Source organism: Verticillium nonalfalfae (genome assembly GCF_003724135.2).
Source record: "Verticillium nonalfalfae strain VnAa140/NRRL 66861 chromosome Unknown scaffold_49, whole genome shotgun sequence".
Lineage (NCBI taxonomy): Eukaryota > Fungi > Ascomycota > Sordariomycetes > Glomerellales > Plectosphaerellaceae > Verticillium > Verticillium nonalfalfae.
Window position 1 is genome coordinate 113508 of NW_021167274.1, and position 23420 is coordinate 136927.

The 23420-nt window shown below is 56.4% G+C and overlaps 9 protein-coding genes across 9 annotated transcripts; 4 read left to right on the forward strand and 5 right to left on the reverse strand.

Annotated features, from left to right (window-relative positions):
- Window positions 1-521: 521 nt before the first annotated feature.
- Window positions 522-4162, forward strand: EGT1 (Ergothioneine biosynthesis protein 1; the record flags this gene model as incomplete). The annotated part of the gene is made up of 13 exons (XM_028640770.1): window positions 522-737; window positions 794-912; window positions 981-1219; window positions 1277-1391; window positions 1448-1461; window positions 1533-1554; window positions 1636-1919; window positions 2257-2938; window positions 3005-3080; window positions 3130-3554; window positions 3613-3872; window positions 3929-4010; window positions 4075-4162. The coding sequence occupies 13 exons, from the start codon at window positions 522-524 to the stop codon at window positions 4160-4162; spliced, it is 2622 nt and encodes an 873-aa protein (XP_028495050.1).
- A 1027-nt stretch (window positions 4163-5189) lies between these two features.
- GCN3 (translation initiation factor eIF-2B subunit alpha) lies at window positions 5190-6357 on the reverse strand (the record flags this gene model as incomplete). The annotated part of the gene is made up of 2 exons (XM_028640771.1): window positions 5190-6271; window positions 6336-6357. 2 exons carry the CDS (start codon window positions 6355-6357, stop codon window positions 5190-5192), a joined length of 1104 nt encoding a protein of 367 aa, XP_028495051.1.
- Window positions 6358-6930: 573 nt separating this feature from the next.
- D7B24_006646 (uncharacterized protein) lies at window positions 6931-7770 on the forward strand (the record flags this gene model as incomplete). The annotated part of the gene is made up of 1 exon (XM_028640772.1): window positions 6931-7770. One exon carries the CDS (start codon window positions 6931-6933, stop codon window positions 7768-7770), a length of 840 nt encoding a protein of 279 aa, XP_028495052.1.
- Window positions 7771-8049: 279 nt separating this feature from the next.
- On the reverse strand, window positions 8050-9114 carry D7B24_006647 (uncharacterized protein; the record flags this gene model as incomplete). Its single annotated transcript, XM_028640773.1, has 1 exon — window positions 8050-9114. One exon carries the CDS (start codon window positions 9112-9114, stop codon window positions 8050-8052), a length of 1065 nt encoding a protein of 354 aa, XP_028495053.1.
- Window positions 9115-9713: 599 nt separating this feature from the next.
- Window positions 9714-11312, reverse strand: D7B24_006648 (uncharacterized protein; the record flags this gene model as incomplete). The annotated part of the gene is made up of 3 exons (XM_028640774.1): window positions 9714-10513; window positions 10589-10933; window positions 11237-11312. The coding sequence occupies 3 exons, from the start codon at window positions 11310-11312 to the stop codon at window positions 9714-9716; spliced, it is 1221 nt and encodes a 406-aa protein (XP_028495054.1).
- A 338-nt stretch (window positions 11313-11650) lies between these two features.
- XRCC6 (X-ray repair cross-complementing protein 6) lies at window positions 11651-13694 on the reverse strand (the record flags this gene model as incomplete). The annotated part of the gene is made up of 3 exons (XM_028640775.1): window positions 11651-12919; window positions 12973-13581; window positions 13632-13694. 3 exons carry the CDS (start codon window positions 13692-13694, stop codon window positions 11651-11653), a joined length of 1941 nt encoding a protein of 646 aa, XP_028495055.1.
- Window positions 13695-14232: 538 nt separating this feature from the next.
- On the forward strand, window positions 14233-16872 carry HEM15 (ferrochelatase hem15; the record flags this gene model as incomplete). Its single annotated transcript, XM_028640776.1, has 4 exons — window positions 14233-14472; window positions 14527-15578; window positions 16129-16255; window positions 16324-16872. The coding sequence occupies 4 exons, from the start codon at window positions 14233-14235 to the stop codon at window positions 16870-16872; spliced, it is 1968 nt and encodes a 655-aa protein (XP_028495056.1).
- Window positions 16873-17318: 446 nt separating this feature from the next.
- D7B24_006651 (uncharacterized protein) lies at window positions 17319-20209 on the forward strand (the record flags this gene model as incomplete). The annotated part of the gene is made up of 2 exons (XM_028640777.1): window positions 17319-19723; window positions 19777-20209. 2 exons carry the CDS (start codon window positions 17319-17321, stop codon window positions 20207-20209), a joined length of 2838 nt encoding a protein of 945 aa, XP_028495057.1.
- Window positions 20210-20644: 435 nt separating this feature from the next.
- On the reverse strand, window positions 20645-22597 carry D7B24_006652 (uncharacterized protein; the record flags this gene model as incomplete). Its single annotated transcript, XM_028640778.1, has 4 exons — window positions 20645-20748; window positions 20810-22191; window positions 22257-22330; window positions 22391-22597. The coding sequence occupies 4 exons, from the start codon at window positions 22595-22597 to the stop codon at window positions 20645-20647; spliced, it is 1767 nt and encodes a 588-aa protein (XP_028495058.1).
- Between the last annotated feature and the right edge of the window lie 823 nt (window positions 22598-23420).

The following is a 23420-nucleotide window of genomic DNA, read 5'->3' on the forward strand; positions in this document are numbered from 1 at the left end:
CGACCATTCCCCCTGCACGCTGTGCCACGGTCCATGAATGGTGTTTAGCTGAGCAAGCGGGCCATGCGACAAAGCAGATACCGAGGCGTCCGATGTCTCCACGCCGCTCATGACCTCGTACCTACGTAACTGGGTCAGCCCTTCGCCTAGCTCAGGCTTCCAGTCCGTCCCAGCCTAGGTGCTGGTACCATTCCATATTGGCATCGATGTATCTATACATCGCGTCGTGCCTTTTCCCACTGTGGGATATAGAAGGTGCACCCTGTTTATTATTAGTTGTAGGTGGAGGTACGTACAAGCGAAGGTTCGTTCTCAACCCTGGCAACTGGTCAGGAATACTAGCTCTACAAGTGTTCGATATAAGACCCAGCCGCCACCTCCCCTTCCCTCCCGTGTGCCGTTGTTTCCATCCTCCGATCGTCAAGACGGCTAGTCTTCACGGTTCCTTATTCGTCTGGCAGTCAAGTTTGCTTCATCTCTCGTCTTCTTGTCGCCCCTTCTGAGCCCTTCTTCGTGCCACCATGCCGGCCACAACATCGCTCGAGCATGACCAAGCCCTTGGCTGCAAGGCAGCCCAGAAGGCAGCGTCCGAACTTGACATTATCGATGTGCGGCGAGCTGCCGTCGAAGTCAATCTGAAGGACGACATTCTGTCCATGTGGAACCCCAAAGACGGCCCCAGGAAGCTGCCGACGTTGCTCCTCTACAACGAGAAGGGTCTGCAGCTGTTCGAGGATGTAGGCCATCGTTTCCACAGGACTTTTGTGGTCATATGGACACTAACTCTGTAGAGATCACGTATCTGGAGGAATACTACCTAACCAATAATGAGATCGAAGCTCTCACACAGTACTCTAAGCAGATTGCTGAGATGATTCCTTCTGATGCTATGGTCATAGAGCTGGGCAGTGGGTTCGTTCCCCCCCGCCCCCTCCCACTTCCCGCAAAAGCGGCCATTGTTCCTGACATTCGGGTTGAAGTAACCTGCGTAAGGTCTGCCTACTGTTGCAGGCATTCGAAAATGCCGGCAAGAACATTGACTATTATGCGCTCGATCTGTCTCGAGAAGAACTGGAGCGAACACTAGGCCAGGTGCCAGCGTTTCAACACGTAAAATGCCACGGATTGTGGGGTACTTATGACGATGGCCGTGAGTGGCTCAAGTCACCCTCACTCGCCTCGAGGTCCAAGTGCATCCTCAGCTTGGGCTCAAGCATCGGTTTGTTATCTTGCATCCATTCGAACCTGCAGCCTGAATGTTGACCCTATGCGCCAGGAAACTTTGATCAAGCCGATGCTGCCGATTTCCTCAGGAGTTTCGGCGACATTCTCCAACCGTCAGACACCATGCTCATTGGTTTGGACGGATGTGAAGATGCGGCCAAGGTCTAGTGCGTCGGTTCCCACTCCTCAGAAGGTTTGAATGACATACTGACAACCCTATTAGCCATGGTTATAATGGTGAGATGCCTAACTACTATTTTTGTGACTTGATCGACCCAGCGCATAGAAACTGACCTTCTCCATCACAGACAAGGAGGGCGTCACACACCAGTAAGCTTTCCTACCTTCGTAACCAAATAATCACAAACCTTTTCTTTCCATGGTCGAAGAGTCTTCTGACGCTCAACGCAGATTCCTCATGAATGCCCTGGCCAATGCAAATGAAATACTCGACGAGGAGGCATTCAAGCCAGACGACTGGCGTGCTGATGGCGAGTACATCTTTGACGATCAAGGTCGTCGACACCAGGCCTTTTACTATCCGGTTCGCGAAACAACCGCTTTGGGTGCCGTCGTCAGGCCGCACGAGCGTGTTCAGATCGAGCAGAGCCTCAAATACTCGCCACATGAGGCTAGAAAGCTGTGGCACTCTGCTGGCATGGCGGAGATTGCTCGGTGGCAGGCCAAGGAACATGGTCAGTGTGCAATGTGTTTCTTTCTTGTCCAACCTCAGCAGCCCGGGTGGGTGGTCAGATGAGAGAGGGGAGCCTGCTGTATGTGACCCAGGTCAGACAGCCCCCCACGTTGTCATGTGGTCATTGGGCATCAGCCGGAGGCCAGTCAATGTGGACGAGATCAGTGCCTCGCACTTTTGAGGCCTAGCCACGGGAGAGACCATGCGATCCCATGGAGCGATAGCTTACGGTTGCGGGGAAACCTGACGTGTTTGGCTGCCTTTCTCAGCTCCTGCATCTGATCCTATCGAACTCCTATCGTAAGACATATCACTGACCATACCGTTTCACAATCTAGGTCTACACTTGCTCATCAAACCAAGAATGCCTTTCAGCCTCGCACCTTCGGTATACGCCGCCACCCCGCTGCCGACTCTGGACCAATGGAGCACTCTTTGGAGTGCCTGGGACATTGTCACCAGGGGCATGCTTCCGAATGAAGAGCTCCACGACAAGCCCATCAAGCTTCGCAACGCCTGCATCTTCTACCTCGGCCATATTCCCACATTCTTGGACATTCAGTTGAACAAGACAACAAAGAAACAGCCCACGGAGCCAGCCTACTACATCTCCATCTTTGAGAGGGGCATCGATCCCGACGTAGACAACCCAGAACATTGCCACGCTCATTCCGAAGTTCCCGACGAATGGCCGGCTATTTCGGAAATCGTCGACTACCAGCAGAGAGTCCGCTCCCGGTTGCGGGGACTGTACTCCCATGGAGAGGTGCATATTCCGAGGGATGTTGCCCGAGCAATCTGGATAGGCTTCGAGCACGAGGTCATGCACATGGAAACATTGCTTTACATGATGCTCCAGAGCGACAAGACTCAGCCGCCTCCTCATACCGAAACGCCCAACTTCAAAGGCATGGCTGAAGAAGCGCGACAGGCCCGAGTGGCGAACGAGTGGCATGGTGTGCCTGCGCAGTCTGTTGTCATTGGGATGGATGATGATGAGAAAGTCCTCGACAACAAAGGGTATTTTGGATGGTGTGTGGCATAACATGAATTCTCGATCCTTGTACAGCATCTCACATATTCCAGGGACAACGAGAAACCGTCGAGACGAGTGAATGTTCACTCCTTTGAGGCCAAGAGCCGCGCCATCACTAACGAAGAGGTGGGTTTTGTCTCTGGCCTTTCCTGATTTGTCAACTGACCTGTTTCAGTATGCCAAGTATCTCTATGAGTGCCACATGGAAAAGCTGCCAGCGTCATGGGTATCGACTCAGCCAGCCAGCTCGGCGACCAACGGTAACGGCCTCACGAACGGCAACACGAATGGCCACGCCAACGGTCACACAAACGGCTACGCAAATGACCATGTCAACAGCCATTCTGGTAGTGAAACTTCACTGCCGACTCCATATGTGGATGGCATTGCCGTCCGCACTGTCTACGGGCCTGTGCCATTAAGTCAAGCCCTGGATTGGCCCGTCGCCGCTTCTTATGATGAGATTGCCGGGTGCGCTGCCTATATGGGAGGCAGGATCCCCACATATGAAGAAGCCAAGAGTATATACGCCTACGTCAACCGTCTCAAGCGCCGAGAGGCTGAACACAAACTCGGAAAGACGGTTCCCGCCGTCAACGGGTACGCCATGTTGCCTGCACCTAAGGTTTCGGGAGTGCTTGACTGACTTCCCCAACAGGCATCTCTCCAACAATGGCGTCCAGGAAACGCCCCCATCCGCCCCCCTCTCTGCTATTGATGGAGAGTCCGCTTCGGACCTCTTCGTCAATCTCGAGGGTACCAATGTTGGCTTTCAGCACTGGCACCCTACACCTGTGACGGCCGGTGGGGGCCGCCTTGCGGGACAGGCTGAGTTCGGCGGCCTGTGGGAGTGGACGAGCTCGCCGTTGAGGAAGCACGAAGGGTTTGAGCCGATGCAGCTCTACCCTGCCTACACAGGTGAGTGTTTCTCTATCTTGGCTGATAAAACGATCATTGAGCTGATGGTGGCACAGCCGACTTCTTTGACGACAAGCATAACATCATCCTCGGTGGATCTTGGGCGACGCACCCTCGAATTGCCGGACGATCGTCCTTGTGAGTTTGGCTCTTGCAAATGTTGGTCCTTGGCGAAGCGAGGCACAGGACTGACCCTCTTTAGTGTAAACTGGTACCAGAGGAACTACCTCTATGCATGGGCTGGCGCTCGCCTTGTCCGTGATGTGCAGACGAATGGCAACGCTGCTTAGGGAGTGGTGTCTCGTCTTGATGATTTTGTACACGAATGGGCACGGATTACGAGGGTACCTGGAGTGGGAGATCATCCAGATTGAAATGAGTAATGTGGCAGACGGAATTTTCCCATCACAGGTAAACGAGTGTGGTTTGGTACTTTCAGTGTGTTAGCTAGAAATAATCTGTGCCGTGAACCCTTGGTCCGCCACATACATGTCAGTATTTCGATGAGTAGCCTTCGCCGTTAGCTGAGGTCCCTTATCCTAGGTGGCAAGATCATGGACCGAGTGAACTACATCTTGACGGTGCAATAGTGATGGACCTCCATCGCCAGGTCTACACCTCGTCCCATACCGACAGCTGAGAAGCACCTCGCCGATATCCGTACTGGCACCCATGCATTGTAGGGACACATCCGTAGTCTCCAAGAGACATGCCCCATGAGCCCTGTCAGCCAATCGAGACCCCCTCACCACGGCACAAGCATCACGAGTCGCAAGCACGTCATACAGCAGCACTCCATAAGTCGTTGCTCTCTTTCAACACCACCCTACATACTGGAAAACAGCTTTGCGGCAAAGACAAAACCTGTCTTGCATGTGTCCCTGGCGGTATGCGCTGCAGCATGCCCAATTCGTCCCGTCTTGGGTATCATGAAATACGTCACCGGGAGTCCGCCGATGCCCGCCCTCCCCCCTTTCCCCTGGCTGCTTAGTGTCTCGTTTGCGGTTTGCTGCAATTGTTACCAAGAGGAAAGCCGGGACTCCCCTTGGCCGGCCCCACGCCCGAATTTCGTTTTGCGTCATCTGACCTGACTCTGCTGTCGCCTATTTTTCGATGCCATCGTATCCCGTTGCTAGCCGTGTGTCGCAGCCCTGCTCCGATGTGGGCTGCATGCAGGCACCGCTTGACCGACGGGTGTCTAGAAGGGGCCGATCTGCAGGAGCTGAGAATTCCCGTGTCTCGTCGTGCTGTGCTCACATAGAGCCACGCCAGAGAGACAGAGGGCGAGCACCCTTCTCTTGATCGACGGTTTGCCGATCAACCGTTGAGAGCGCCGTAAATCTCGAGCAGTTGCTCCAGCACGTACCCGGGGAGCTTGGGACCGTTTTCGGTGACGAGGTTCGTGATGTACTCGGGCGGTGTGTAGTCGACGGCATCAACGGGTACGTCGCTCTTGCGGTCGGTCTGAAAGTCGAGCACGGTCTGGTCGTAGCCGAGGTCCTTCTGGCCGAGGGGGAAATTGCGGACAAACTTGTGCGTCTCGGCCGTGACGTAAAAGGGGATGCGGGGCTTGTTCTCGCGGGCGAGCTTGGCGATCTGGTAGGTGCCGAGGCGTGAGATGATGCCGCCGCTCTGGGTGACGGCCTCGGCACCGACAAAGACCATGTGGACCGAGTTGCGTAGGGCCATGACGTGGGCGATGGCGAGCTCGGAGATTTCGGCGACGGGGATGCCGCGGGCGCGCAGGGCGGCGACGAAGCGGTCGCTCTCGTCGGGGCGGCGGGCCTCGCGCACGTAGACGACGCGAAAGTTGACGGCGTCGGCCGGGTACTGGGCGGCGGCGCGGAAGAGGAGCTTCTCGACGGCGCGCGACTCGCCCATGGTCAGGACCGTCTTGCCCTCGCGGACGAAGCGCCAACCGGCGTCGGCGATGCCGTCACGGGCGGCGATGGCGCGGTCGGCGAAGAGGCGGCCGTTGCGGACGAGGTGGCGGAGCACATCCTCGAAGCTCTGGTGGTGGGTGGTGCCGCCGCCGGGCGCTGCCGTCTGGCCCTCCTGCTGCTTAAGCGAGGAGACGAGGTACTGCAGGAAGAGGTCGGTGCCGGCCTGGAGCGGCACCGGGTTCTTGACCGAGGCGCGGAGGGTTTCTGAATGACGCTTGACCGTCTCGAGTGTCTCAAAGACGGTTGTATAGCTGCTGGCGGCGAGCAGGGCGACGAGGGCCTCGATGGCGGCGACAGGCTTGGTGAACTCGTGGTCGCGCAGATGGGAGTGGTACTCGGCGACGATGTCAAAGTCACCGCTCGCTGTCTTTTCTTGACTTCGGATGGGCAGGCTCTGTGTCTCGGCCGTGGGCTGGGAGGTTGTCGTCGTCGGCTGCTGCTCGCTCGCAGCGACTGCTATGGAAAAGGTCAGCCACACACGGCGTTGGTAGATCAGGGAAATGTAGCGAGCGAAGCATACGTGCGGAGTCTTCGGTCGCCATTGGGAGGAGCCCTTGATGAAATGATCAATGTGACAATGCCTCGGTGAGAGGTACGCAACGTTCTTTCGGCGATGGGTTTATCAAGCCACGGGCAGACACCTGATCCAGCTGGTTCGTCGTGGGAGATGGGTGACTCAAAATTACCTGAGATCGAAGACGTCGGTGTCGGGGCCTCGAGATTAACACAGGTACCCAGAAAGCTTGTGGTTCAGGTCGTTGCTCTCACAGGGTCTTAGTGTTCAATTCCAACCTGGACGGCCCCTCATTTGAGTGCTCGTTCTGCCCCTCACTAACCTGATTCATCGCAGTAGCGGGGTAGTCCAGTCGTGCCTGCCAACCCTGCCACTCTGCCTCATGCCTGCCACCCTGCCTGCTCTGTGCCTACCTGGGTACCCAAGGTGCCCCTTCTCCACCAAACTGAACACCGCTCGTTGCGACAGCCGGGCCCCTCCTTCGTATAGCTCGGTAGGTACCTCTCTAAGGTACCTCTCCAGGGAAACGCATTCGGCCGTTGCCCACGATGAGGCTCTCTCCTCTATCGTCAGAAGGACCTACGCCGACAACCCCGTCACCATGGAGCCAGCCATTGACATAGCCACGGGCCAGCCCCTGCCGCCCGACGCCATCCAGCGCATCCTCTTTCTCGCGCCCGCCATCCACGTCTACAACATCCCCCCGCTCACGAGCAACAAGGGCCACACAGCCGCCCACTGGACCGCCGACAACAACCAGCGCCTCATCTTCACCGCCCGCCTGCGCGTGCTCGAGACGGCGTGGGAGGACGACGCCTCGGCCGGCCGCGAGAAGATCAAGGTCGACATTGTCCTCGAGGACCCCGCCACCGGCCAGCTCTTCGCCGCCGCCCCCTACACCGCCCCCGCCGTCGTCGAGCCCGTCCTCGACAGCTCGCGCTTCTTCGCCCTGCAGGTTCGCGACCCCTCTGGCCGCAAGGCCCTCCTCGGCATCGGCTTCGAGGAGCGCAGTGACGCCTTTGACTTTGGCGTCGCCACCCAGGAGGCCCAGAAGAGCCTTGGTCTCGACGGCGGGCCCGGTGCCGGGGGCCGCAGCAGCAGCGGCCACACGAACTCGAGCACGCAGCCGGCGCCGGCGAAGGAGGAACAGAAGAGGGATCTCAGCCTGAAGGAGGGCGAGACCATCACCGTCAACCTTGGCGGCAAGTTCGGTCGCAGGCGGCCTCAGCAACAGCAAAACGACACAGCGCCTTCGGGCGGCGGCCTTTCATCCTTCTCGCTACCGCCGCCGCCTTCGGCTTCGAACGCTGGCTCACGGGGGAGTGGCCTGCTGCCACCGCCGCCGCCGAGCGCGTCGCAGCAGAGGGAGGAGAGGGAGAGGAAGAGACGGTCTGCACAGGACCTGGGCTTTGACGATGGCCAGTTTGGCGAATTTGCGTAGCGACCTTCTCAAGACAGTATTTCTACAAGCCATGGCGTGCTGTGGCGCGTCTTCGATTCGTGCCATGATTCGTGATGAAGCTTTTATACGAAGACTCTCATGACTCTCATGAGTCCCAAAAAGATCATGATATAGGTTACAGACTAAGCCTGGCTCGCTTCGAGCGTCTCCATTATGTGACAAACTGTGATGAGAGCTGCGCCGAACAGCTGGATACTAAGAGCCCCAAAAACATCAAAGTTCCGTATCATCCACATAATGAGGTTGCTCTGGTCTGTGCTACGCATTCCGTCCGTTGTCATCGAACGCTCCCTCGACCCCAGACCCAGGCCACACGCATCTTAGACCCGGCAGGCTCATTCTCCTCTCACGCCCACCTCTGCACGCCTTTGCCTCCTGCAACGTGGGAACAGCGTCTCCCAGTGTCTCCACACTCTCAAACTCAAACTCCAGGCCGCGATTCCCCAGTACATCTCCCAGGTCTGCTTTACCGAGCGATTCGAGAGCCAGTCCATCAGTGCCCAGCATGGCGAGAGGGGACACATCACAATCCGCCTCCGAGGTGCACCCATAACCTTGTTGACCCGGCCCGTTCGTCGGAAACAGAAATGGGACACCTGGGATAAATTCAGGCGACTTCGCATCCAGCTGCGCTCCCACCGAAGGCTCGGGAACCAGGAGAGGGGCGCACGTCGGCGTCAACACGATAGGCGTCAACAACCCGCTAACTGGCGACGCCATCGGCTCCCAGACGGCCCATGGCGTCGGCGTCCACGAGCTGGTTGCGTGCCGTTCCTGCTGCGCCTGCATCCAGCGCTGCCGCGTCTGCACCTCGACGAAGACCTCGCCCAACCTGCCCATAATGGCCTTCTCCTGCTCGGCTGCCCTGAGGAGTTTCGCCCTGAGCAGCGATGACTGTTTCTTCGACTTGCGGGACTGGTGACTGGGGCATTCGCCGTCCAGACTTTCCTGGAGGGTGGCAAGGCGTCTCATCAGCTCGCGCGACCGTTGTTCCTCCAATACGCGGGAGGCCAGGAGATAGGCCTGCTCGCCGTACAGCTGCTGAAAGGATCGAGGTGTGTCGAGAGCGGGCTGTCCGCTGAACGCCCGCGTGTCGATATGGACCTTGCTCGGGATGGATCTTCTCTGGCTACCACTCGTGACACTTCTTTTCAGAGAGGGTCGGAGTGGCGTCGTCGTCAGGCTGGGAACGCTTCTGCAGTTTGGACTGTTTGTCTGTATAGGGGCAGTAGAGTGGATCGATGACTTTTTCGCATGGAGTTTCGGGGGAGCCTCTGCGACACCACCAATAAGGGTAGCCACGGTGCTTGAAGTGGTCGACATCAGGGGCGAGTCCCTGCAAGCAGGTTCTAGGACCGATGGAGGAAGCAGCAGAGGACATTAGATCGGTGTGATGCAGGCCAGGAGATATATGAGCCGGGACATGCTCGTCTTGTCTGGTGCGTCTCGAGCGAGCAACAAAGGTTGGAAGGGCGTGGTGGTCAAAAGGTCGTGGGCCGCAAGCAAGTATTGGCCAGCTTTGTCCCTTCAAGTGACCATGACAAAGACGCGAGGAGCTGAAGTCGCAGCCCAGATGAGAGGCTAGAACCAGCAGGCCACCAATTATGGCGTGCGGTGAAAGCAGGCCAGCGGCGGGGTCATCTGTTATCTGCCATCAGAAATGGTACTGCTCACGGGTACAATATGAAGCCTCTGGGGTCTGAATAGCTAGCTCATTGAGTTGGGAAGGCGGGAGGTAAGAATCGCGCCAGCGTACTCCAATCAAACATGGTTCGTGTCGGTCGTGGGTTACACAAAGTAGTGTGACCCTTTGTTGCTCTCTCGCCGATCGTGGTGAACTTGTAGCCGGTCGGGATGCAACATGGTTCATACCAAGCTGTGGATTTCATACAGAGGAGCCTCTGAGCCGACTCGTCGCGTGCTCAGATGTTGAATCCATCGTGCTTAGGAGGATCACAAAAGCGCCACAGTCCGACAGCTTCAGCCGCACTGCGCAGGGATGTGACCTCTTGATCCGACACAGCTCGATTGATGTCGCCATAACGGAGTGTTTCGGCCGACACGTCGGACCCGGCTGCCTTGCCTCCCAGGCGTCGGCGCGGCTTTCCGACGTGAGCGTCCGGGTGGTACTGTTCCATGATGTTTACAAAGCAGTCCCTCGATACCTCCTCAGCGAGAAACTGCATAATACGCTTGCCCTCCTCTTCCTTCCCCGGCATGACCAAGTGGCGCACCAAGACACCTTTCTTGGCGATGCCGTCGGGTGTGAAGCAAAGGTCGCCTACCTGCGCGTGCATGGCCTTGATGCTCCCCCTCGCCGTCGAGGCGTAATCATCAGCCTTGAGCAGTCGCTTCGACGTTGCTTTCTCCCAGACCTTGAAATCGGGTAGATAGATATCGACCAAGCCGTCCATGAGCTCCAGCGACTCGAGTGAATCAAAGCTGGAGGTGTTGTAAATGATTGGCAACCGCAAACCGAGGTCGCGGGCGTGAAGGATGCTCAATGCCACCTGCGGGACAACATGTTCAGGTGTGACAAGGTTGATGTTGTGAACGCCTCCCACATCTTGCAGCTTCAGATACCACTCGCCCAGCTCTTCGGGTGTCAAGTCCTGGCCGTTCCGCTGGTGTGCAATGTCGTGGTTCTGACAGAAGACACATCGTAGGTTACACCCAGAAAAGAAGACGGCACCGCTGCCGTTGTGTCCCTGGATGCAGGGTTCTAGTTTAACGTGTCAGAGTATCTTTTGGCGGTTCGCATGCTGCCGACACAAGCAGCAGCGAATGTTATACACACCTTCTCCAAAGTGCGGCGCAATCACGTTCACCTTCGCCTTGTCACCAACCAAACAGTGCCCAGTGGTTTCGTAGCGATTAACGCCACAGAGCCGAGGGCAGAGATTGCAATTGCGAAGGTGGGCATATGCCTTGGAGCGTTTCATAGCGGCATCGATGGACGACAGCATCGCGTACCGAGGCACGTAGTCATCGAGGAGAAAGGGTGGCGCGAGATGGAGGCATCGATGTGCTCGAGGAATAGATCTTGACCATGGGGAAAGTCTGATCCTGGAACCTTTGAGATAATTCATGGCGAATGCTGATGATGCTGCACTCAACGTACATGCGTCGAAGGGGCATGTAACTGAGGGTGTACAGCGCGCTTCAGCAGTTGATCACCCACACCATATCAGATTAGAGGGGTGTACGCCCCTCTATCTGCACAATCAGGTCACCACTTAAGGCAGTTCGCGTCCATTGTGGTCGAACTCCATGCATCCAAATTGCTGGGTTCATACCAGCCTCCAGAGATGGCAGCGCAGCGACGTCGGGAAGAAACCAACACGAGACGCAGAAATGCTTGTTACCAGAGTCTCGAGAACGAACCGTACTGAATGTTAATCTACGCTGGAACGTTTCGATCGAGATTGAGTATCGCCGAATAGACCGTATGAACGCTTGCCCTCGTGCCGAACCTTGAGACTCTTACTATGATCCTGTCCATTGAGATGCACTGGCTGCATATGGGTGGACGGCTTTTTGCATATCAAGGCAGCAGTGGTACGATACTTAATGATTTCTGGGACACGAAGGCTGCGGTGGCAAGCACATAGGGTTGCGGACGATCCGTGCAGCTGCAGGGGTAAGGTTCAGATCCTGGATGATTTTTCACCTTGACCATTCGATTGTGAGCGACGTCGACAATGTTGACTGCCGCCGAGCACCGAGGCAGACCTGCATCACTTAGTTACCTAGCAAGCACTGTGCCCCCAAGCCTATCTGCATTCCTTCAAGTTGAATCCGAACTCCATGCTCGTCCGAGTAAATACACAAAGCGACGTAAACAAGACTTCTATCCTAGCTAGGACGTCTCCTCAGCCCACTGCTCGAGCCTCTCCACTAAATCAGCCTTTTTACCCGATATGCTAAGCCCTTTCATCGCGAGCAAGTCCTTCAGATCGGCAACAACCATCTTGGTGAGCGATCCAGCAGTGGCTGCCGCCCGAACCTGGGCATCTGTCATTCCAGAAGCCGATGGTTTTGTGGAGGAAGCCTTGACCTTCTTGGCTGGCTTGACATCGTCAGCGTCATCGTCCGCCTCGCGTTTGGTCTTGATCGTCTTGGCCGTCTTTTGGGTCTCCTCCTGAAGCGTCTCAGCCCAATCCTGCAGATAGCCACCGGAACGCTTGTTGATAGCCTTGTGCTTCGGCAAGGTCAGGTCTTCGGGCACTTCTGGTACTTCCTCCTCGAGCGCGAGCGCCTGTAAGATTTTGTAGTGCCACTGTAGGCCGGGGTTTGGGTATCGCATTGGATTGTACATGGCTTTGGGAAGCTGGAGTTGCTGGACGATAACCCGCATCTGGTCGACGAGCTCATTCGAGGCACGAGGGGGCTCAGTACCATCTGTAGCCGGACCTCCACGCAAGTCATCAGCAAAGGGAAGCGGGTAGAGCCAGAGACCTGCGGGAAGGAATGGTGTCGCATTGCTTTCCTCCGTACTCTCGTGAGATGGGATGATAGCGTTCAAGACTGGCGTCGCATTGGCGCGAATGATGCACCAGGCAATGGCAACCTTGTTGGACTTGAGCAGTTTCTGCCAGAGTGCCGAAAACACACGAGTAGAGCCAACAAAGTCTTCCTCGCTCGGGAAGATGAACGTTGACTTCTTCACGCTCGACCAAAATGGAATCTGGGCACGGCTCTTGAACCCGATGATACGGATGACGGGTGGTCCGAAATCTTTGGCACGCTTCTGGTCCTCTGGCGAGAAGTAGATGTACTCGCCGCCAAACTTGTACGCCTTCTTCGTCTCGGACTTCTCGACCGTGCGGGCAGTGTCTTCGGAGATGCGCGTGGTCTCACCCGCAACAATCTGCGGCTTCTCGCCCTCAAGCCAGACGTAGCAGCTTCTTGCTGGTTCTTGGTGGTGTAATATGTTGTAGCCTTTGATTGAGATCCTCAGACCAGGTGCTATTTCCAGAGGAACGCTTGAAAAGAGAGCACGCTTTGCCACCTGCTTTGAGTTGATGTTGGATATGAGAGAATTCAGGAGACTGAGTCCATCAGCCGTCTTCGAGTACCGCACCTCAGAATGGTTTGCTTCAGCATTCGCGTCGCGGTAGATGATGTCCTGCGCTTGTCAGCCACGCGCCCAACTCGACACCAGTGAAGGCACCAGCTCACATCGTAGAATTTAGCCAGATCAAACTCGTTATCTCCCCGAGTAATGGGGAACAACTCAATGTTGACTCCGAGGTCGTAGAGATCTTTGGCTCTGACCGCAGCAGCTGATTTGGCCGCCTTGTCTGAAGGGTGTGGACTGTCGTTATCTGTGAGTATGAACAGACGACGGCTGCTGTAGTTTGCCGCCTTGGTGGTAAAGATCTGATTGGCGCAGAAGAACACATTCGCCATTTGCACCTTTTCTGTAGAGGACGGTATCAAGACGCCCTCCTCATCCTCCTCATCCTCGACCAGGGCTTTAAGAGCTTTGACATCTTCGGCGGCAGGTATGTCAAGGTCAGTGTGAAGGTAACAGTGAGGGTAGCCTAGACCACTCCGTCCGCTGTGCTCCTGAAATTTCGACTTTTCAGTGCCAAAGAACAGAATTCCCATCATGTCTTTTGGACTGGCGATGATACGTTGTTGCATAAGTTGATACGCGCATTTCAGGGCTGCTTGAACAGCACTGTCCTTATCGGCCTTTCGTGATGTCGAAGCTGGCGGTTGCTCCAACATTGTATCGCTCACATCTATAGCCAAAATGATCGCGTCGTTTTGGCTTTTGTAGTCCTTGGATGGGTGAGCACTGATGCATGGGGTGAGACTGTGCCAGGACTTACATTCTCAACCTCCTCATCTGCTTCTTCATCTTCTTCCCTCCTGTAATCATCTCTGTCGGCCATCGCTACAAAAATCTGGTTATAGGAAGCAATGAAGGTTTTTGGAAGCGTTGATGGTGGTTGTGCAGAAAGAGGAAACAATCAATTGACCACACTTGATGGCTTAGAGGCCTCAGCTCATGGTGTCTATGGGACAAACTCCAGGCAGACGCGACCAGGTGTGAGGGCACGTGCCCGGGCTCCAGGAACAAACGCGCAGTCACGTGCCGGATTGGAACTGGATTACGTCCCTTGTGATTCGCTCGGCATTTGCAGAGGAGTCAGGTACTTTCAAGATGGTGCGCCCGTAGTCTTGTGGACAAGTACCGGGCTAAGACCTCGGAGCAGCATGGTTGCTGCGCTAGCGCTCCAATACGCATCATGATGCTTTCGTGGGATTAGTGGCCTCGAGAAAGTCAGACCATTCCACACTATTGTACAACACAAGCGAAACGTTATTACTCGTACAAAACGCGCGGCGCCGATCCCTGGAATCCCCTCGTTCAGCTTAACCCGAATTCCATTGTCTATTCAGGACCTGTACTGATCTTCCTCATCGACAATGGCAATGCGACGCTCAGCGGCGCAGCTCTCTAAGAGCTTGGCCAAGACACCGGCAGCCACGTCTTCTCGAAAGCTCATGCTCCCGAAGCACCTCGCAAGCCAATCGCGAAAGCTTGCGACGGTGCCACCAGTCACACAGGATGCGACGGGGTCGAAAGGCCCGACGGCCATGGTCTTTCTCAACATGGGCGGTCCTCAAACGACAGATGAAGTTGGAGACTTCTTGAGTCGACTCTTTGTAAGTCTATCCGTGGACGTGTCTTTCGATTGCCTAACTGAAGCCTCTATCTAGGCGGATGGCGATTTGATTCCCCTCGGTCGTTTCCAGAACTATGTTGGTCCTCTGATTTCGCAAAGACGGACGCCCAAGATTCAAAAACAATATGCTGAAATTGGCGGAGGCTCCCCCATCCGCAAGTGGTCCGAGTACCAGAACGAGGAGATGTGCAAGATTCTCGACAAAATCTCTCCCGAGACAGCACCGCACAAGCCTTACGTTGCGTTCCGATATGCCAACCCCTTGACAGAAGAAATGTACAACCGACTGCTGGACGACGGGTTTGGTCGTGGCAAGGGAGGTCGAGCTGTCGCATTCACTCAATACCCGCAATACTCTTGCTCGACCACAGGGAGCAGCATCAATGAGCTGTGGAAATGGAGACAAAGACTAGAGGGCAAGGATGCGGCCTCAGGCGTTCCTGGCGACGGTACCATCAACTGGAGTGTCATCGACCGATGGCCCGTTCACTCAGGTCTGGTAGAGGCGTTTGCGCAGAACATCGAGAAAAAGCTACTTGAGTACCCCGAAGAGCGTCGCAAGGACGCTGTCCTGCTCTTCTCCGCACACAGTCTGCCCATGTCTGTGGTCAACCGAGGCGACCCCTACCCGCCCGAGGTTGCCGCCACAGTCTACGCTGTCATGCAGCGGCTCAAGTTCTCAAACCCCTACCGTCTCTGCTGGCAGTCTCAAGTTGGCCCTTCGGCGTGGCTTGGCCCCCAGACTTCGGACACTGTTGAGGGCTATGTCCACAAGGGCCAGAAGGACCTCGTCCTTATTCCCATCGCCTTTACTTCTGACCATATCGAGACGCTGTATGAGATCGACAAGGAAGTTATCCCGGACTCCGGCTCTCCGGATACTGTGAAGCGTGTCGACAGTCTCAACGGCAGCCCGGTCTTCATCCGTGCGCTGGCCGATATTGCCAAGGCTCACCTTGACAGTGGCATTGCTTGTTCGCCGCAGATGGAGCTGAGATGCCCTGGCTGCAAGAGCGAACGCTGTGCGGAGTCTAAGAAGTTTTTCAGCTCCCAAGGTCGAGTGCTCGGAGCAGGAGATGTAGCTCTGTAAGCAAGGGGGTAAAAAGACAACGTGTATATGGATTGTATCAGTAGATGAGGTTACAGCGAGTCGGGTCTATTAGGGCTCGGGTATAGACAGCCATTTCCTGGCAGATTTCATTGTGTTAAGACAACCATCCTTCCTCGATTGCTGCCCCCGCGAATACAGGGGGCTATGGTCCCGTAGTGATTGATGCCATTCCCCCTCGCACCTTCACTTGTGTAGCCACCGCAATCTGGCTGTACATGAGAAGGAACTTTGGGTAGTACGTGTCACATTAATGCTAGAAAAGCGAATACTTGACTGGTCATGGTTGTAGTTGTGAGGTCGAACAGAACAATGTACCAGTTGAAGATTGACGGTTGTAGACCACTACTGTTGTTACAGTGCCCATCGACCAATAAACACAGTAGGCAATGGCCCTTCTGCAGCCAAAGCCAGGCGGCCGCATCAGTCCGTTGACGTATTGACAAACCTCCATTGAGTGGACCAACGACGCTTAGGCAAAACTGAACCCAAAGAACCCTGCCTCGGTCTTTCAATACAGTTGCATAGGACTAACTCCATGTTTGCCCTGAAATCTTCGACAGCACTGAGCAGTCGTGCTTTTTCTGGTGTCTCACGAGAAGCTATGAGTTCGCAGGACAAAATCTTCTTCGGAGCGTTTGAGGTTACACAACAGGTGAGCCAACTCAGCCCGAGGGCTCCAGTCAGTACTGTGTTGAACGCAACACTTACGAACGGCACCAGGTCTTTCTGAGAACGCCTCATTGCTTTGCCGTCGTCAACCTGAAGCCTCTTCTCCCTGGCCACGTCCTGGTCTGTCCACTCCGGCCGCATAAGCGCCTGACGGACCTCACAACACCTGAAGTGACGGACCTCTTCACGACGACGCAGCGCGTGCAGAAGATGCTGGCGCGGCACTACTTCAAGGCATCGTCAGATGGATCATCATCGCCGTCACATGCCCCGCCCGAGGCTGGGGCCTTCAACATTGCCCTCCAAGACGGTGCTGGCGCGGGCCAGACAGTGCCGCACGTTCATGTGCATATTCTGCCCCGGATTCCAGGTGAGACAAGCAAGGACCCGGGGCCCAAGGATGAGATCTATGAACAAATGACTAGCGAGGAGGGAAATGTTGGCGGCGCGCTATGGGATGCCGTGGTCCGGGAGAAAGGAGCCAGGCCACGTCCAGGGGGCGCGTTCCCTCACATTGACGATAGTGCAAGGAAACCGAGGAGCATGGAAGACATGGTGGCCGAGGCGGAGATCTATAAGAAAGCTCTGCAGGAGCTGTAGAAATCGTGTGAAGATAGAGCATTAGCTTAATTGGTCTGAAAAGGCAGCATTAGACCAACGACTTCGACCTTGTGCAAAGCAGTGTGCCGAATATGAAAGACACTGTGTGTCGTATCGGAAACCACTTACAGGGATTGGACTGGTCGCGTCAAGTCGCGTCGCGCGGCGCCGCGGGACACCTTTGAAGTGTCTTTCCCTTTCCTTGCCCCAGTCGAGCCAACACTGCCAATCCGAACCACCAAATAAGAGTCGAAATTGTTTACCTAGTAGCCTCAACACCTCGATTTTCGAAGAGCCCTTGGTCGCTCTGCAGAGACCAGATCTCAAGTACAGTCGTCGCCATGCTCACCGCGTCCTCTCCTATCCACTACCCAGCACCATCGTCCCCTCCCAATCCAAAAAGACCCCGTCCGGTACAAGATGCGGCTCCTCGACCAAAGGCCAAAATGCAGAGCGGTTTTCTGCTGGAAGACGATTCTGAAAGTTCGGAAGATGAAGGGGGCAAAGAACCACCATTGAAGAAAATCCTGACCGGCACCGCACTCCCATTTCCATCCTTCCAGCAACGATCATACACGCCGCAAGACGATTCGATACCTGTCGAAACAACACGAACCGGCGATCCAGCTTCAACACAGACGGTACCATTCATACCGCCACCGGACAGTCTCAACCTATACGATGGCTCTCAAGTTCCCGACCTGCTGCCTTTCGACGACCTGGGAATCTTGCAAAGCTCGAACCGGCGGACGTATACCATCCGCACCTCCACAGGCAAAGCCATGACCCTGCAGCAGCGTAAACCGAACGCAATTGACTCGTACGAGACAATTATAGCGGCGAGGACAAAGACCAAGGAGGGTCGGGCAAAACGAGGCTACTATGGCGTAGACATCAACGAGTTGAAGGATGCTGCTGCCTTGGAGATCTCGGAAGCTCGATCTCGTCCCAGGGTTCCCGAAAACATCGCCTCGGAGCCTCTTCCTTCAATTGAGGGGACTCAGATTGGGCACAAGAAACCTAAGAAATCCCTTCTATGGACCGAGAAGTACCGAGCACGGACATTCATGGACCTTTGCGGTGACGACAGCACGAATCGGACAGTGTTGCGGTGGTTGAAGCGCTGGGATCCTATCGTGTTTCCTGGCGCTACGAACAAGGCCCCAATCGTGCGTAGGCCAGCTGCAAAAGACGCCACCGTCGAGGAGAAACCACATCGCAAAATCCTGATGTTGACAGGCCCCCCTGGACTCGGCAAGACAACGTTAGCGCACGTCTGCGCGAGGCAGGCTGGGTACGAAGTCATGGAGATCAATGCCAGTGACGACAGGAGTCGCGATGTGGTGAAGAACCGCATCAGGACAAGCCTAGGCACTGAGAGTGTTCGAACAGTCGCCAACAGAAAGACCGGTAGCGATGGGCAGCAGGCCAAAGTCGCCCGCCCAGCTTGCGTCATCGTCGATGAGGTGGACGGAGCGGTGAGCGGATCTGGAGCCTCGGGGGAGGGTGGTTTCGTCAAGGCACTGATCGACCTCGTGCTCCTCGATCAGAAGAATTCGGGGGCTGCGGGCAGTACAAGCCACAAAAAGAAGAAGGGCGACGACTTCCGGTTGATGCGGCCCCTCATCTTGATTTGTAACGATGTGTATCACCCCTCTCTTCGGCCCCTTCGACAATCCGGTCTTGCAGAGGTCATACATGTCGGCAAGCCTACAATTGAGTCGGTCGTTACGCGGCTCAAGTCTGTATTCGACAAAGAGGGTGTTCCTTGCGACAAGGACGCCGCGAGGAAGATCTGCGAGGCCGCATGGGGTATGGCAACTGGCAATGATGCAAAGCGAGGCGCCCAGAGTGGTGCCGAGGGTGACTTGCGAGGTGTCATGGTGGTAGGTGAATGGGTTGCAGGACGTTATAGAGCTGCCGCAACAGAGAGCACCCCACGACTGACGCGGCAATGGCTCGACAAGCACGTCGTGCAAGAGCTCTCCAACGGAGCAGGCGGCGCCCGCGGCACGGGAAGAGGCAGCGCGAAAGACATTGTCGCACGGGTCTTCCAGGAAGGCGGTGGTTTTCCCAAGGCCGCTCTCGATACCTCGAAAACTGCAACAAACCAGCACGAACAACCCAAGGCGCAGCTCGGTTTTGCCGAGTATCAGAAGAAGCACTCCATGGAACGCCTTCAGCAAATGGTCAACACGAGCGGAGAAATTGACAAGATCGTCACAGACATCATGCTGGAGTACCCCAACCGGGAGTTCAACGACGACTCCTTCCTCTCGAAACCTAATGAGGCCTACGACTGGCTGCAGTTCCACGACGCATGTTCTTCGCGTCTCTTCGCGAGCCAGGACTGGGAGCTTGCGCCGTACCTTGGCCTGCCAGTCCTCGCCTGTCACAGCCTGTTCGCTTCGCCCAAACGACACGTCGTCGCCATGGGCTACGACAAGAAATGGGGCGGGGCGGCCGACGACGACGCGGCGACAGTGCCCTTCTCCGGCCCCAGGGCAGATTTTGAAGCTTACCAGGCCGAGAAGGAAAACCGTGCCATGCTCCAAGCGATCCAGGCGCAGCTCAGCCCAACGCTGATGCGGTCTTTTCGCAGCCCCGAGGACGTTGCCGCCGAGTTCCTCCCATACCTTGTCCGGCTCGTTTCCCCAGACGTCAAGCCCGTCGTCGTGGGCGGCGGTGGAGATCAGAAGGGCATTGCGAGCGTGCGCAAGGATGCGGAGAAGGCCATGGTCAAGCGCGCTGCGGAGATCATGGTGGACGTCGGCATCACTCTACAAAGGGGCAAAATTGAGACCGATTCTGCCTTTAACCGGACGCCGCAATGGGTCTATCGACTCGAGCCGTAAGTGTCCATCTGATCCGTACACCCAGGCCCCCTATACTCACAATGCACAGGGATCTCGATGCCTTGGCCGTCTACGAGACAGCCACCTCCGTCCTGTCCGTGCAGGCGCCTACGCGATATGCCGTCCGTCAGGTCCTCGACCAGGAGCTGCAGGCCAGCATTGTCCGCCGCGAGAACGAGGCGCGCCAGGCTCGCTTCCAGGGCGGAAACCCTCTTGGTCACGACGTGCCCTCGACCCGTGTGGAAAAGGAGGCTATCGAGCAAAAGCGCCTCAAGGTCCTGGCGCTCGCAGACCGGGTCAGGAAGGACTTTTTCGGGCGCGTCATTGAGGAGAAGCCGCTGCAGGAGGGGGAGGGAGAGGGGCATGGTGCTGGCAGGACGGCGCAGGATCAGCCGTTGAGGGTTTGGGTGTCATACAACGAAGGACTGAATAATGCTGTGAGGAAGCCGATTTCTTTGCAGGAGCTGATGAGGGGGATGTAGAGATGGATGCATGAGGGACATGGCTGCAGACAATACGAGAATCCAACCACATTCCTGTCATGCCTGGACCGAGGCAATTTCTGAGTCCATGACTTTTTTGCAGTAGGACTGCAGCATTCAGACGGCCCATCAGGGGCCTTCCGCCGTCCGAAGTCTCCCACGCGCGAGAGCAAAGGCAGGTTGTCTTACATGTTATGCATCTTCAAAATAGCTTACAACATGGCCTGTCTGTCTACTGTGTGAGACCATGAACAGAGAAATCTCGTGTAATGCAACCAACTCTGTCTCCCTGATCCAACGAACCAATCACCGTAAATGCACCCCTCTACCCGGTGATGTCACTTTCCGTGTATGCTGTAACCATAACGCCCGCGCTCCGCACCCTTGCACCGAATAAAAACACTTTCCCTCAACGTCAGGTGAAGTACGGTCAGATCACCCACTGGCTGCGACCTGCGACCCGACAGCAGACCTACCACGCTGCTCTTGCAGAAGAGGCTCGTCCTCCCCGGCAGGCTCTTCGTCATGCTTCAAGTAGACTGCACAATGCATTAGCAAAAGAAAAAAACGACGAATAAAAGACACGCGACTGGAGCATACCATGCGGCCTGACCAACCACGTGGCCAAGAAGGCGAGCAAGAACAGGCTAGCCAGCAGCGCAAAGATGGCCGTGTCGAAGCTGCCCACAGTCACGGCGTAGAGGCTGTTGAAGGCGATGGGCCCCACGATCCTCGACAGCGCCTGCAGCAGTCCGATGGCGCCCAGCAGCTGGCCGACCTGTTGAGAGGGCACGTGCTTCGTAAGGGTGGCCTGGACGGTGGCGCCGCCGAGTCCACCCATGGCGGTCAGCATGCCGGCGAAGACGAAGACGCCCTCGTGGCGGGCGAGCATGTAGCCCGTGCTGCCGAGAATGTCGGACACGAGGGCGGTGCGCAGCAGCCAAATGTCGAGCGTGTCGGCGCCCTGGTTGGCGTCGGGGACGGCCGTGCCGGTTGCGCGGGCGCGGCGTGCGTTGGGGCGGACGCGGAAGATGTAGTTGATGGCGGGGAGGATGGCGAGCAGGACGAACACGCGCACCCAGGACAGGAGCGAGATGAAACGCGAGCTCTCGACCGTGCCCCAGCCCCAGGTGTCGTCGGACTCGCAGTAGAGCAGGAGGACGGTGCCGATGCTCATGGCGACGCCCGCAATGATCATGTCGATGGTCGCGAGCGCCACCAGGTTCCTGCGCAGAGCGGGCGAGCTGCCGGCCTTGGTCGGCCAGAGGGCCTTGAGAGGCGCCAGGACGTTCGCCACGTGCAGAGGAGCAAGCCAGGTCCCGCGAGCGCTGTGATCGTCCTGCTTCTCGGCGTGCTCTTTTTGCGCGCGGAGTCGGCGCTGCTGGGACAGCGACTCGGGCACAACAAAGCCAACGAAGAAAAGGAAGAAGATGTGGCAGATTAACAGGGCATAGAACACGGAGAGGAGGGTGCCCGTTGCGGCCACAAGAAAGCCTGCGAGGAGGGGTCCGACGGCCAGGCCGGTGAAGAGACAGGCGTGGAGGCGACCGATGACCACGGCGCGTTTCGAGGGGGGCGTGCAGTCGCTCGCATAGGAGTTGCTGAGGATGCCGCCGGCGGTAAATGAACCTGTCAAGCCATCGCAGACGGCAGCAAGGATGAGCCAGTTGTAGTGGACTACATCTGGGTACTTGGCGCAGAGGATGGTGATGATCTCGGCACTGATGCCGCCAATGGACGCCAGGGCCAAGAACTTGGTTCGACCGTACCGGTCTGAGAGCTGGCCGAACTTGGGAGCAGTAAAGGCTGACAAGATACCGACGGTGAGGTTGATGGCCATGGTGAACACGGAAACACTCTTCTTCACTTCGGGTATAAAGCATTGCGGATTGTCGGCACCAAGAACCACAGGGATAAAGGTAAAGTTGGGGTCGAGCAAGGTTTCGTCTGCGAAGTGCTTGCGGCACACCAAATCGACGATACTAGGGGAAAGCCCTCGTCAGTACACGGGTCCATGCCACGGGACTGCCTGGATCTCCGGACTCACAGGTTGAGTTTCGGAACAATCATGCCACCAAAGGCCATGGCGAAAATGAAGAAGGGCACCAGCAGCCAAGTGACCTGACATGGGGCATCTGGTTAGAAGCTGGCTGCATATGAAGCTGGAGGGGCACCTCGTACAGATGGGACCTGCCACCAGGGAAGGCCGTCAAAATCGGCTGCTGCATCCCAACCTGCTGCCCTTGCGCCTTGTTCGTCATTGTCGCCGTCGATGCTGGGAAGGAAGGGACTCGTCGCGTTCAAGTTGTTTGCTGGGTTGAGTGGCGAGCCGAGGACGGGGTCTTGTTCATCAGCCACGACGGCTGCATACGTCTTGGGCGCCGGCATGGCGAGAAAGTGTTTGGAGAGACGGCGCTGAGTCCCGGTTGCAAGCTGCAAAGCACAGGGGCTTCGCCGAGGTTGGATAGATGGCAAATCGATAGGCGCGAATGTGATGTCCCACTTGGCCCGAATGGTACAGTGTGGAGGTGGGGGATGGGCAGGGTTAGTTTTGGTCCATTGCGCGCAACGAAACGGCAGATGGAGCACAATCCGAAAGGTGGGATTGAAAGGGGGGCCAGAGGGGTAGATAAGAAGAAGAAGAAGACGACGAGGGTATCAGGGCCTGGAGTGATGTGCCAAGTGTGGGGATGACATGGCAGTTGATCGCAGTGATGTGATGGCAACAACAAGAGGCGGCGACTAACGATGACGATGCAGTGCAGCCCCAGTTGTTCCAGGCGTTGACTCGCATGACCAAGCAGCATTCTCAGGGCAGAGAGAGTGGTATGAGCAGACAGGGATCATGGTCCGCCACGGAGTTTGCGGAGGGGGCTAATGCGCTGGCTGCACCTGACGCTCGTGCTTGTCGGCAGTAGGTAGGGAGGGGGGCACGTTGACGTTTATCCATGGGCGCTGTGTCTAGAATAGGTACGTCGGAGAAGCTTCCTGTCTTCTTGTCCAGCATCTGAGAGTCTACTCATCACATCTGATCTTTCAATTGTCACGTCGTACTCACCGTCGGGCTGTCGAAACTCTCTCTCTCTCTCTGGTGATACAAGGGTCAAAAAGCTGGAGAAATGTCACAAGGCGCAGCCAAGCTGGATGTGTATTTTCAGAGGGTAAATTGGGCGAGATACGCACCCTGACTCCAACAGAGACAACGCACGAG